Below are 13,944 nucleotides of genomic sequence, written 5' to 3'. Positions count from 1 at the left end.
ATATTGTTCCACCTTCTGGAGGAGACTGAGCAAAAACTAAGAAACCTAGGCTCTGGGTTCCTGCCTGTTCCCAGGAATGAGTGTGTTCACAGTTATTTTCAACTTCCATATTGTAATGATAGATGTAATGATAGATGAGTTGCTGAATGTATGGTTAAGGAAGAAAACCTGACATTTATCCTGGGCCTACTACGTGTCAGTTTCTGTTAGGCTTCTGCATGTGTTACCTTACTAAGCGCCCTCAGCAAACCTGAGAGAGATTGGTACCCCTGTTACACAGATGAGAAACTGAGGTTCTTACAGATTTCCCAGTTACTGTGTTCTAAAGAATACTGAGGTCTAATGTCCCCCAGGGTGCTCAATTAGAAAGGCAGGGGATGGGGGAGGAGGGAGTAGATTTTGTGACCAGAAATGTTTGGGAAATGCTGCTTTTTATATCTTAACATCCTTCTCTACCACCAGTCCCCACCCCTACCAAAAGTCACAGTATAGTAAACTGCTTTGAGAAGTCCTTCAGCAAAGAAACCTATTTAAATCTGTTTAACCCAGTAATTTTTAGACACATTTGATCACAAAACCCCCCTGTATAGTGGCACATGGGTCAGTGCTTGGCTGGATAATTTTGTTCAGATCATGGTTCTGGGAGTTACCGTCTTAGAGTGCAAACTGGTCACAGTCTCGTAGCTAGTAATGCTAGAGTAGGGAGAGAAGCCCACATCTTCATGTCCCCATACCCTAAACTTTCACTCCTGCCCACCTGCCTCAGAAATGCACCCCTTTTCCCCCACCACTGTAGTTCAGATGTTGCTGTGATCCAAGTGGAAAGCTCCCTATTTCCTGTTTTCCTCACCCGTTGTACATGGTGCCTTGGGACCATTTTGGTTTGGCTCCTTAGCAAGCCTGCCTCTGTAAGGAAAGATGTGTTATTCAGACATAAACAAATCCTATAAAAAGGACCATTAGCCTGCTAACTTTCCTCCTGGAAATAATTTAGATCCAATAAGATTTCTACTAATTCCAGAAAATATGAACCGGAAGTGGGCACTTTTATGTGCCTTTCACAGAGGGATAAGGATGTGGTAACTTGGCTTTATTAGCGTGTGTGCACATTGTTTCCTATCACTGACAAGGAGTCCCTCTCAAACCGTGGAAAACTTTAGCCTTTGTGTCCGCATCTGTCCTGCACATCCAGTGTGGTAGCTGCTTGCCACCAGTGGCTGTATTAAATGAACTAAAATTAAATAAAATTTGAAAGTCAGTTCCTCAGTCACACTAGCTGCATATTTAGTGCCCAATAGCAAGGAGTAAAAGAAGAAATATAATAAAGTACTCAGTAGCCACACAGGCTAGTAGCTACCATGTTGGATGGCACAAGCAGAGAACACTTCCATCAACGAAAGTTCTACCAGACAGCACTGGAGACATTAACACAAACAGCCAACACAGGAGGTTGTCTGCCTTGTCATTCGACACATTTCTCCCTGCCCAGGCCCTGAGTTGAGGTAACCACATTGCTTGCCAAATCCACTTTAAAACAAACTTATAATTACTGTATGCCCTCCGTAATCGTCATTACTTTCAAATAATTTAGGTGCGTCCTAGAACAGCTTTCATAAGGAAGTACCGTATCAGGGTTCCAGACCATCCCGTCAGTAGTTATTCTCCTGCCAGGTTAAGGGGAACGTCAGGACCGTATTTATGTTTAGGAGTATCTACTCTAACGAGAAAATCTCTCCTCTTCCTACATCAAATCTTTTAGTTTAAGGATCCCTGATAATTTAGAATCTCAGTTTCATTAGACATCCTGATGATTACCAAATATCTTACCCAAGAGGATGTCTCTTACCTCTCTTTCCTAGACAGTCATCAAGATGGAACTTGAAATGTGAGGAAACTAGAGGGATTGATAGTGCAGCAAGGCCAGTGAGCGTTCTGATGTCGGTCTGGTCGACCCTGTGTGTGTTTGTAGTGGAAAGTTTAGACTGACCTTACCGTGCATACGTATCTGTGTGTTTGTTTGTCTAGTTTACCTCTAACTTCCTCTGTTTTCATTATTGTCCCATAGATACGAAATGTGGAAACAAATCAGTGTCTAGATAACATGGCCAGAAAAGAGAATGAAAAAGTTGGAATTTTTAACTGTCATGGTATGGGAGGTAACCAGGTGAGTATTTTAGTAAGCTTTAAAAGGAATAATTTTTGGATTTGTTTTAATCTTATGCCCCTTTTATCTCATTACATCATTCAGGAAATATTTTCCTACCTATGAAGAGACAATAATAAAGACCTTTTAGGAGAAGGGAGCTTTTAATCTAATGATTATTTTTAAATGAAACATTTGTAAAAGGCCCCTTTGTGAGAACTGTATTTACATTGCTTGCATGAGATTTACTTTGCCCTTTTTAGTCAAACAGATGACAGCTCTTGACAATACACTCAGTGTATACAGAGAACTCAAGGTCATTTTTTCTTTCCTCTGTGCAAAATTAGCGGTAGCTTTTCTGAGTCATTCTCCTAATACGACATTACTCAAGTTCAAAAAAATCTGGAAGTATTTTTTTTCTGCCAGATTATTGGCTGCTTTCTTTTTGTTAAAGCTTGTATGTGCGCATCTTTTTCAGGTTTTCTCTTATACTGCCAACAAAGAAATTAGAACAGATGACCTTTGCTTGGATGTCTCTAAACTTAATGGCCCAGTCACAATGCTCAAATGCCACCACCTAAAAGGCAACCAACTCTGGGAGTATGATCCAGTGGTAAGTTAATCAGTTGCATATAGGAGTGAAATTAAGTGTGTTTTTTAGCTAGAAGAAGGAATTCTTTATAGTGAAAAGAATGAATTCTTAGAGTTTGAATATGTATCAAATTGTTCTTACACTCTAAAAATGGACAGATGGTAGCACACTTGGGTGTCTCAGTGGGTTAAGCATCTGCCTTTGGCTCAGGTCATGATCCCAGGGTCCTGGGATTGAGCCACACATCGGGCTCTGCTCAGCGGGGAGCCTGCTTCTTCCTCTCCCTCTGCCTGCCTCTCTGCCTACTTGTGATCTCTCTCTGTCAAATAAATAAATAAAATCTTTAAAAAATAAATTAAAAAAAAAGTGGACAGATGGGAAAAACAACCCAAGTAAAAGAGACATGTTTTATAATCTCCCCAGTAATTGGCCTTGCCTCCAGTTCTGGTCCTTGTTGCCACTATAGCCACTCTTTCTTCTGTCTGTCCTCAAGCTCTGTTGTCTTGTGTGGGAGAAATGGAGCCAGGAGGAGGCAGTTTAAATTACTGAATTAAACACTTAAGTATAGCTTTGCGCAGTGGCAGTATCGTAGCCAATGAGGTTTATCCGAGGCGCGATTATTGCTAATTAAACACTTAAGTATGAGGTGAGCTTTAAATAATGAAATTCCCTGGCTCATGATTGTTCTGTGACATATAACAAAACTTTTTATATTTATCTTTGCTTTCCTCTGGACCCTCTCCCACTTGCCACACACTGTATGTTGTACTCACACGGAGGTGCATGAAGAATCAATCAAAGCAATGCCCAGTGAGTCTCTCTCCTGTGCCTTGTACCTGGCTAACCTCCCAACTTGTGCTTTATGCTTTATAGTTCTGGAACCAGTTCCAGAATCTTCAGTAGTTCTTTCTCTGGTTCTTTTTCCTCTGCACCTGCAGTTTTCTCTTTCACGTTAGGAAAGACTTCTCCTGACTTTCTGCATTCCATCATGTGTTGTATGACAGTGAGTGGCCGACATTCATGCCTCTGGTTCTCCAGCCTTAGCTCCTGCCTCAGCCTGACACTACCGAAACAGCTCCTAGATGGAAAGTCACGACCATTCCTGTCTCTTTTCCCCTAACTTCTCTGTTAGCATTTACTGTTGGGGAACAGATGAGATTTTAAAATTCTTTTATCCATTAGCTTTAGATGCACTACTGCTTAGTGTCTTCTCTTAGCTTTCTCTCTCTCCATCTGCATGGATTACGCCACTGCTGCTTTCTTCCCCTTCCATGGAGATTATGCCATATGACCATGTCATATGCAAACCCTGGGCTGCTTTAATCAACCCTACCGTTCCTGGAACATGCCAGTACTCTCACACCTGCACTGAAGATCATATAGTTAACCTCTGCCTTTGACAAATCCTACTCCATCTTGAGGGTCCAGCTCTGACATCACTTCCCTGAAGCCCAGCTAGAAATCAGCTCCCTCTCTTCTAGTTCCAATCCTCCCTGACCCGTCATGCTCAACTGCTTTGTACTTGTTTCTGCTCCAGTCTTCTCTCCACTATTAGACTGTTAACTCCTAGAGGGCAGAGACTGTGCTTTATAAATCCCAGGTCTCCCTCCACAGTGTCAAACTATGGTAAAAGTAATACTAAATATAAGAGTTCAGTTAATAGCACTGTTAGAAATGGCCTGAACCGACTGTTCTGGGGTTGGTCGTGGGCACGGGCATGGGCACAGGCTGCTGCCACTCCGGGCATAGCTGCTCCAGCACTGCAGGCCATGCAGCCTCTCAGCCCTCAGATGCTACGTGCCAGGGGCACCCCACAGTTACTCAACGGGAAGGGCACCGGGTGCATCAGTCAGTTAAGTGTCATGTTCTCTCTAAAATAAATGATCTTTGAAAAAAAATCAATAAATCTCCCAATCGTTCAGTGAAAAATGACAGTCTATTAGGAAACATAAAACCTACTTATAGTAGCATGAACAAATAGGGGCTTACTCTTCTTAATAAGTGGAAGTAAGTGGCTTCTGGGGTAGAGATTCAGTGGCACAGTGGTGTCAGGGATAAATTTGCTGCATATTCCTAGCCTTTTTTGTGGCCACAGATGGCTGTTGCAGCTCTTACCCTCATATCCCAACTCAAGAGAGGAGGAAGAGAAGAGGGGACATCGCCCTACCCCATGTTTTGTTCTTTATTAGGAAAGCCGGAGCTTCTCCTGGACCTCCCCTGCAGAATCTGCTGTCTTATGGGCCAGAACTTCATCCCATCCTGACACCCCCTCCACCAGCTCAAAGGGAGGCTGGTTAAACAGGCATTGGGGTTCCAGTGTCGCTGGTGTGAGGGAGACAGAAGTGGGAATGGCTGCCGGTAGCCTGTGTATGATCTACGCAGTCCACCATACCTGGTATTCCAGAAGTAGATATGTGGTTAGAAATTTAAGGAGCTGAAGTGGGTTTAGGGGATTTAGAAAGCAGCAGTTATGAGTGTAAAATTTTAAACCATCTGGAGCTCTTTGCATGGAGTCTTGTCTGAGATAAAATTTTAGTTTGCAGGCTGGGTTCTACCAGAAGCAGACTCAGATAAAGTTTAGTGTTCACAGTGTTTATTAGGGAGCAGCCTTTGGATTAGCACTTGTGAAAAGGAGAGGGAGAAGGCCTCAGTTGGGCAAAGGAAGGAGTCACACCGTGCTGCAGCTCCCCCAGACTCAGCCAGCTGCACAGGGAGTCTGGGACAGCCTGTCAGTGTTGTCCTGCCTCCATCGGTCAGAAACACAGCAAGCTAGAGAAATAAAAAAAATAAATTACTGACATACATATTTTAAGTTTTATTTATTTAAGTAATCTCTATACCCAACATGGGGCTCGAACTCAAGAACCCAAGATCAAGAGTCACACATGCTCCCTGGAGCCAGCCGGGTGCCCCTTTATAAACCTAAACTCATGATGACTTAGGTTCCAAAGGAACCCTAGGAATAAAACCCAGGGACTTGTTTTACAGGTGTGAGACACTGAAGCCCAGAATGGAACTTACCCTTTGTTAAATAAAGATTATTTAAAGATTATTGCTCATAAAGCAGATAAAATGATGTAACAGTATCTCAAGCCCGGAATTCTAGACCCAGGATTCTTTGCACAGTCCCATACTATCTTCACCTTACTTATATTCTATATTACATTTGGTTCATGACACCAGGTTCTTGTGCTTTGATGATAGTAACTGTCCTTTCTAGAATAAATTGCAGATTTTGATCCAGTTATATCTAGAGATTAGGGGCAAGAGCCAGCAAATTATCTTTTCTAGGTTACAAGTAGACTTTAGGCAATTAAAATTACAGCTTTTATCCTCTCCTTCAAAGGCTACAGCTGTCAACTGTTTATCCTTCATCAAGCTTTTTCTCTATGGAGACTAGTCAGTGCCGACTGGGTCCTCTTCTGAGTACAGTGACAACAATCCCCATGAAAAGGACATGTTCCAGATAAAAGAATTACATTAAAATAGAGGGATGAGTATGAGTCAAATAAATGTGTGTTAGTAAACGTATTTCACATTTCCTTATAGTTGTATATGTTTACAGGATAATGCTTAATTCACATTCCTACACGGCTGCTTTGAGTAACAGACAAATGAACTGACCTAATCACTCCTAACACTCCTCTGTCCTGACGTTTTGAAATTATTCAAAATCAACATGACAGCATCAGATCTGTAGCACAGACAAGTACATAGAAAATTATATAGCTGCATCTCTCAGCCATTTATTAAGGGCTGCTTCATCAATCTTACGATCTCTTAAGATTTTGAGTCTTCTAAAGGACCTGAGTTTCTAAGGACTTGAGGTTTGGAATCACAGAATTAATTTGAACAGCCTTATCACAGGGAAGTGAAGTGATTTTGAAATAGCTTTTTGAAAATAGGTTGAGGATCCTAAATTAGGAACCACTAATCTGATTTTTTTTTTCCCGGAAGCTAAAGCACAAAAGTGAAATTTCTCCCAGTGCTTTAGAGCTTGTGCAGAATTGGGACTTAGCATTTTGGTTATCTTACTCCAAGTTCAGAGTAACCCACTATACCCCAGTTCCTTTCTCCCTCCCACATAGCTCTTACGGCGGTCTTTATGTAGACACTTTTCTACAGAGCAGTTTAAGTCTTACCAAAAATGATGGTTGAGATGTGTGAGTTTTATTTTTCACTTTCATGTTAAGATTTCTTTTCTGTCACTTTCAGAAATTAACCCTGCAGCATGTGAACAGTAATCAGTGCCTGGATAAAGCCACAGAAGAGGATAGCCAGGTGCCCAGCATAAGAGACTGCAATGGAAGCCGGTCCCAGCAGTGGCTTCTTCGAAATGTCACCCTTCCAGAAATATTCTGAGACCAAATTTACAAAAAAAAAAAAAAAAAAAAAAAAACAGAAAAAAGAAAGAAAGAAAAGAAAAAAGAAAAAAAAATAAGGATTGACTGGGCTACCTCAGCATACATTTCTGCCACATTCTTAAGTAGCAAAAAAGGAAAAGTGCTTTCCTCCTCCGGGGATGTAAGGTTTATCAGCCATTAAAACTTAGACTCCTCTCGCTTTTCACTAGCTGTGAACCAGCCTTCTTGTCCAAAGGACGTGAAACTACATAGTAGCGAGACTGTGCACACTGATGTTTACAAGATTGAAAGAGTCATAAGAGTCATCAAGAATCATGGTAAAGAATATTCAGACAATGATGCAATCAACACAATGTGCTTTCCGGAGCTGCCCCTCGTACGGTTTGCTTGCACGTCAGTAACTGCTGCTGAACGTGTGATCCTAATGAAGAGATTTCCAAGATTTTTTTTCTGATTAGAACTGGTAACCAGTATATTAAATATTGATATAAAAATAAGTGAAAAAGAACTGGAACCAGTTTCAGAATCATGAAAACAACATTTTTACAATTTAAGAAGAAACTATATTAAACAGGGTTTAAAGGAAATTAAAACAGAACTATGAGAAGTACAATTTGTTATAGTATAGTATCAAATTTCTATATAGATTTTATACCTCAGTGGGGAAAAATAACTGATTCCAATGACATTCATTTTCATCTGTGATAGTCATGGATGCTTTTTTTTTTTCCTTGGGGTGCTGAAATTGAGCTAAAAAAAAAAGGCTCTCTGAACATAGTTTGAATTGCTTTCTTCAATTTTTTATTTGGTTTATGGGCTGTTGGAATTGTAATTTTTAATTGCCTTCAAAGAATGAAGATTTAACAATGTCTGGTCTCACTGAACACGTTAGATCTCAGTTGCTCTTGGGTCAACTGGCTTGTAGACTTTCACAAATTTCTTATTAGATCTTGAACTTCTTAACTTGATTCAGCTGATTATGCTTAATACCCAAGATTCATACTACTGTACTACAGATTTATTTTCACAGCAATAAATCTTCAGTTCTTTATGATTCCACTCAACAAAAGGCCTGCAGAAGTGATTATTTGGATATTTAGAGAGGATACGATGGATGTTTTTTTTGGAAAACTTCTTTCACTCCATACTCAGATGTGCTTTATTGTCAAGTGCATATTTAGATTAGGTTCTTGAATTGTAATGGTGATCTGCTGCCCTTTTTTTTTTTTTTTAATAAAATTTGACTGAAAATGTTTGACCTTGTTTTAATGAGTTAACCGAAGAACTGCAGCTACTGCTCCACATTAGTCCTGCATTTCTTCCGTTTAGGTTAAATCCGTTTTATTTTTTTCTGATTTTTAATACCACAAAATAACTTCAGAATCAATTAAAAGTTGAGTTAATTTCATAAAAGATTTCATTGTGACATGTTTTCTGATATGTAAAGCAGTTCATTGGCAAAAGTGTATTTCCTTATTTGTAAGGTTATATTTAGTGACATTCTTTTCTTTGATTATCAAGGACTCTCACTGCAGGCAGTGCTATTTGTTGTGCCTAAGAATGTTTCTGAAAGTTCTGTCACTAATGCTACTTGTGAAGTTGAGTGCACGGAAAGTTTCTCATCTCCTATTCAGTTTAATCAGTATCAAGAATATGAAGCACATGTGGATACTTTAGGGTGAGACTCTAGTACAGAATGCAGAAATTTTGTCCCCAGGAAATTTGCAGTGAAGTAGGTGCTGGATTGGTTCCCCCTCCCCTCATCCACCCTACTCCATGAGCTCTGTTAATTCTGTCTTCAGTAGGCCTCTATGTTTGAATAAACCAGATGTCTAATAAATTATTTTCATGCTCAGAATTTCAGGTTTTTGTACTCTAGTATAGCTTGGTCTTATTTCTTACTGTAAGAAAGCTTAATAGCAATGTGGTTTAAGGTTTTGTTTTTTAAGAGGGGGATGTGAGTGATTTAATTCAGGGGTACTTTTAGAACCTGATGATAATCCCATTGCCTTTATTTTTCTAATTAAAGAATTCCTACATACTTTGAAAAATATATTCCTCAATAGTTGTGCCTTACATTGATTTATTTGAAGTCAAAATGGATCCCTAGTCATTATATCCATTTGTAGGTCAGGCTGTATGCTAACCACTCTTAAGTCAAACTGGGAAGAAAAAAAATGAATCAGAAAGAAAGCCAAAGATGAAAAGAGGGGATTATTGGATCACTGAAGAATTCATAAATGTGACAAGGATAATCTGAATCTCTCAAACGTATTCACCTTATTCTAATCCCAATCCATTTTAATGTCTTTCTGTTCTAATTGGCAGTCTGAAAACATAGTAAAATGAAGGGCAGCATGTAGGCCATGTCCTCATTTCCCTAGTCTACATTTAGCTGAAAAAAGAAGTCCTTCTGTAAAGGTCTGGTGCTCTCCCCATCTTTCAAGAAATACACCAAAAGCAGATTAAACTCCAGAATTTCATGTTTTTTTAAAGAAGAAAGAAAATCAGAAGGTAGTGTTTCTGAGGGAGTAACTGTGAGCAGAGGTATACAAAGACTGAACCATTTTTTACTCTGGAAAATTAGATGTGTTCTCAATTATATAACACTTTTCCCATTCTCTGACTTCCTGAAGTTTAACAAGAATTTGCTTTATCTACCAGAACTAATAGTTTTGCAGGAAATGTGGCAAAACTCAGTCATATTGTCTACATACTAGCAACAATTAAAAATTAAATTTTAAATTCTTACCATCTGTAATCATATCAAATAAGTCAAATATCCAGAATGTTAACAAGAAATATGTAAGACTTCTACCCTACAAAACTACAAAATGTTGCTGAAACTACAGAACGCTGCAATAAATATATTCATGAATTGAAAGGCTGCATACTGTCAAGATCTGTTTCCCACAAATTGATTTCTAGAAACCAGATTCCAATGAAATAAAAATCCTGTGAGGCTTTCTTATAAAAATTTGCAGATATATATAGAAATCCAACAGATCCAGAACAGCCAAGATAATCTTGAAGAAGGGGGATGTGGGGAACGGGGTTGGAAGAAAAGACTACTCGATTTCATGAACTGCTTTAAAATTACAGTAATTAAGCGTGTGCTATTAGAGTTAGGACAAACAGATCAGTGGATTAAGAACAGAGTCCAGAAGCAGACCCATACATACATATGGTCATTGGCTTTTCAACAAATACACAAGCAATTCCATAGGGAAAGTCTCTGAACATTGATGCTTTCACACAGTGCACAAGGTATTCATCATGGACCACAGGACCCAAATGTGAAGGGCGAAGCAAATCATGGAGAAGAAAACAGACTATCTTCATGACTCTTGGGATACTCAAAGATATCTTAGGACATAAACTTCATAAAAGGAAAAAAAAACATTTCACCAAAATTACACTCTTCTCATCAGATACTAAAGTGAAAAACAATGCTGCAGCCAAGGACAAAACAGTTGCAAAGGACTCACACGCAGGAAAACAGTTTAAAAGCCACTGCAAAAGCAACACAGTATAAAAGTTAATAAGTGACTTGAATACACACTTCACAGAAGCTATCCAGATGCACAATTAGCATAGAAAAGGGTGTCCGACATCAGCCACCAGGGAAGGCAGAATGAAACCACCAGGAAACAGTATTGCACACCTGCCTGAATGGTGAGCAAGGGCAGCAGTGGGCAGAAGTGTTAAGTTAGTATAATCACCACGGGAAGCTGCTTGCCAGTTTTATACAAATGCATGCCTACTCTGGGATTCCACTTCTAGGGATAAGACCCAAGAGAAATAAGGATGTATTGCCCACATTAGGATGCATTCGAGAATACTGAGAGCAGATCTAAAAGAACCCCTAGCCTGGAAACTACTCAAGTATCTGTCAACAACATAATGGATAATCAAGTAATGGTTATTGAAATACTAGTCTACAATTTTTTAAAAATGATTTACTGGTAGAACAATATGGATAAATATAAAAATACTGAAGGAACAATGCTAGCCATATTTATATGAAGCTCAAGAATTGGCAAAACAAACAAAGTGGGGCACCTGGGTGGCTCAGTGGGTTAAAGCCTCTGCCTTCGGCTCAGGTCATAATCCCAGGGTCCTGGGATCAAGCCCCGCATCGGACTCTCTGCTCCGTGGAGAGCCTGCTTTCTCCTCTCTCTCTGCCTGCCTCTCTGCCTACTTCTGATCTCTGTCTGTCAAATAAATAAATAAAATCTTAAAAAACAAACAAACAAACAAACAAAAAACCTAAGGTGCTTACCTCTGGGTGAGTATTTAATTTAGACTCAAAAGAGGCATGAGAACTTTCTGGAATGATGGAATTAGTCTTAACTAATTTAGATAATGGCAACATGCACATAATTTAAAGTTTTACTGAGCTATATATTTAGGAGGATATATGCATTTTATCATATGTAAATAATACTGCAATAAAGTACAGGGGGGCAATAAGATATTTAGCTTGCTGGCATCGAGATTTTCTAAAAAGTCTTCTGCTGCTACAGAATTCCCCAAAGCTGGCTCAATTGCAATAAATGTGCTATTAAGTGAGATACTGAACACAAGAAAATACAGAAAAATCTGTAAGGTCCCAGAAAAAAAATTTTTTTTTAATCTATATAAATGAGCCAAAGAAGTAACTGTTAACTATGAAAGCCCTTTCTCTCCTAAGAACAAAAGAGAATAACCAGAGTTTGGGGAATGATAGCTCCTGGGCCTTAGGCCTGAACAAAGTTGGGAAATTGAACTGAAGATCCCTACATAAAATTGGAAAATTCGGTTACACCTACGAGTCAAAGTTTACATAAAGGAGTCTCCTGCCCTGTAAAGGAAACCAAAGAGTAATCTGACTCTGCCCTTTTTCTGGATAGCAAGTGGTGATGAGGTTGATGCCACCTCTGTGATCACAAGACCTGCTTCTGTTTTAAGATTTCATTTTTACATAATCTCTACAGCCATGTAGGGTTTGAACTCAACTCTGAGATCAAGCATCACATGCTCCACCAACCGAGGCAGCCAGGCATCCCAAGGCATGCTTTTAAATAAAAACAACTCGGGACGCCTGGGTGGCTCAGTTGGTTAAGCGGCTGCCTTCGGCCCAGGTCATGATCCCAGCGTCCTGGGATTGAGTCCCACATTGGGCTCCTTGCTCAGCGGGGAGCCTGCTTCTCCCTCTGCCTCTGCCTACCACTCTGTCTGCCTGTGCTCGCTCGCTCTCTCTAACAAATAAATAAATTTAAAAAAAAATTTTTTTTGAATAAAAACAACTCTTGGTCTAAGATTTTATTTATTTGAGAGAGAGTGAGAGTACCAGTGGGGGGAAAGGCAGGGGTGGAGGAAAAAGCAGACTCCCCACCGAGCAAGAAGCCCAATGTAGGCTCCATCCCAGGACCTGAGATCATGACCTGAGCCCAAGGCAAACACTTAACTGAGTCACTCAGGTGCCCCTAGATCAAGAGTTTTAAACCACAGTTATGATGTCTGCAGATGAAAAAAGTGAATCTAGACGGACGGCACTTGCTGGAAACCACTAGAATACAATGTATTTTGGAGGAAAAAAACAACCCACTCCTCTATACATCCACAAATTAAATAATGAAATCATTATCAAAAAGAGAAAATGAGCCACCAGTGTGTTACCAAAAAAAGTTCTGGCAAAGTGACAATAGCTTGTGTCAAACTAAACCTGCCAATAAATTAATAATCCTTGACAACAATTTTTAAACAATGTTTTAATGTCCTGGAGAAAGAACAAATGGCACAAAGTGTAGGAGATTCAACCCTTATTAGGACCTTCTGGGATGCCTGGATGGCTCAGTCGGTTTAGCATCTGCCTTTGGCTTGGGTCATGATCCCGAAGTCCTGGGATCAAATCCTGCCCTGAGCTCCCTGCTCAGTTCCCTCTTTGCCATCTGCTTGATGCTCCTCTTGCTTATGCATGCACTCTCTCTCTCTCTCACTCTCTGTCTTTCACACAAATAAGTAAAATCTTTTAAAAAATAAAAGGACCTTCTGCGTAAGGTAATATATGTATAACTTTTCCCCAAAGAGCATTCCCATGCACACAACCTACTAGAAGTAACAGTCACACACACAGTGACTATTGTCTTAGGCTGAGGAGTGAAAAGTCTTATTTATGAGCAGAGTGGCTGGAAATTGAAGAATATTTATAACGAGGGAGTCCTAGAGGAGCCCCCAAATCTGCATTTGAATTTCTTCAAACGCTTGCCTGATTTGACTGAGCACAGGATGAGAGCCCAAGAAGTCCAGAGAAAAAAACTACAAGGCAGAATTAAGCAGAGATCTCAGCCATTTCCCAGGGCCAAGAACAGAGTTTAGAGTTCAAAGTCCTTCCATTGAAGGCGCTTGATAAACACTTGAGACTTTACAGGCATACCAGTGGAGATAATGCAGGCTCAATTCCAGACCACTGCAATAAAGCAAATATTGCAATAAAACAAGGCAAATTATTCGGTTTCCCAGTACATATAAAAGTTATGTATGCACTTTACTATAATCTGTTAAGTGTGCAATAGCATTATGTCTAAAAATACCATGTCCAATGTATATAATTTGAATTTTTTTTTTAAGAGAGCATGAGCAGTGGGTGGAGGGGTAGAGGGAGAGAGAGAATCTCAAGCAGACTCTGCTGAGCACAGAGCAGTGGGGCTCACTCCCACAACCGTGACACCATGACCTGAGCCAAAATTGAGAGCTGGACACTCAAACCAACTGAGACACTCGGGTACCCTTAAAAATACTTCAGTGATAAAAAATGCTAACTCTCATCTGAGCTTTCAGTGAGTTGTAATCACAGATCACCA

General features: G+C 39.9%; 1 protein-coding gene across 1 annotated transcript in view; it reads left to right on the top strand.

Moving 5' to 3' along the window:
* Positions 1–8,354, top strand: part of GALNT1 (polypeptide N-acetylgalactosaminyltransferase 1) — a 123,381-nt gene extending 115,027 nt beyond the window's left edge. Inside the window, exons 11-13 of the mRNA XM_080822239.1 lie at positions 2,066–2,164; positions 2,622–2,756; positions 6,951–8,354. Of these exons, the coding sequence (XP_080678365.1) occupies positions 2,066–2,164; positions 2,622–2,756; positions 6,951–7,097 (381 nt within the window). The 3' untranslated portion in view covers positions 7,098–8,354. The remainder of the gene's footprint in view (positions 1–2,065; positions 2,165–2,621; positions 2,757–6,950) is intronic.
* Positions 8,355–13,944: the final 5,590 nt, after the last annotated feature.

The sequence above is a fragment of the Martes martes genome (genome assembly GCF_963455335.1).
Source record: "Martes martes genome assembly, chromosome: 13".
Taxonomy (NCBI): domain Eukaryota; kingdom Metazoa; phylum Chordata; class Mammalia; order Carnivora; family Mustelidae; genus Martes; species Martes martes.
Note: the sequence above shows the minus strand (reverse complement) of the source record. Positions and strands in the feature narration are given on the sequence as shown.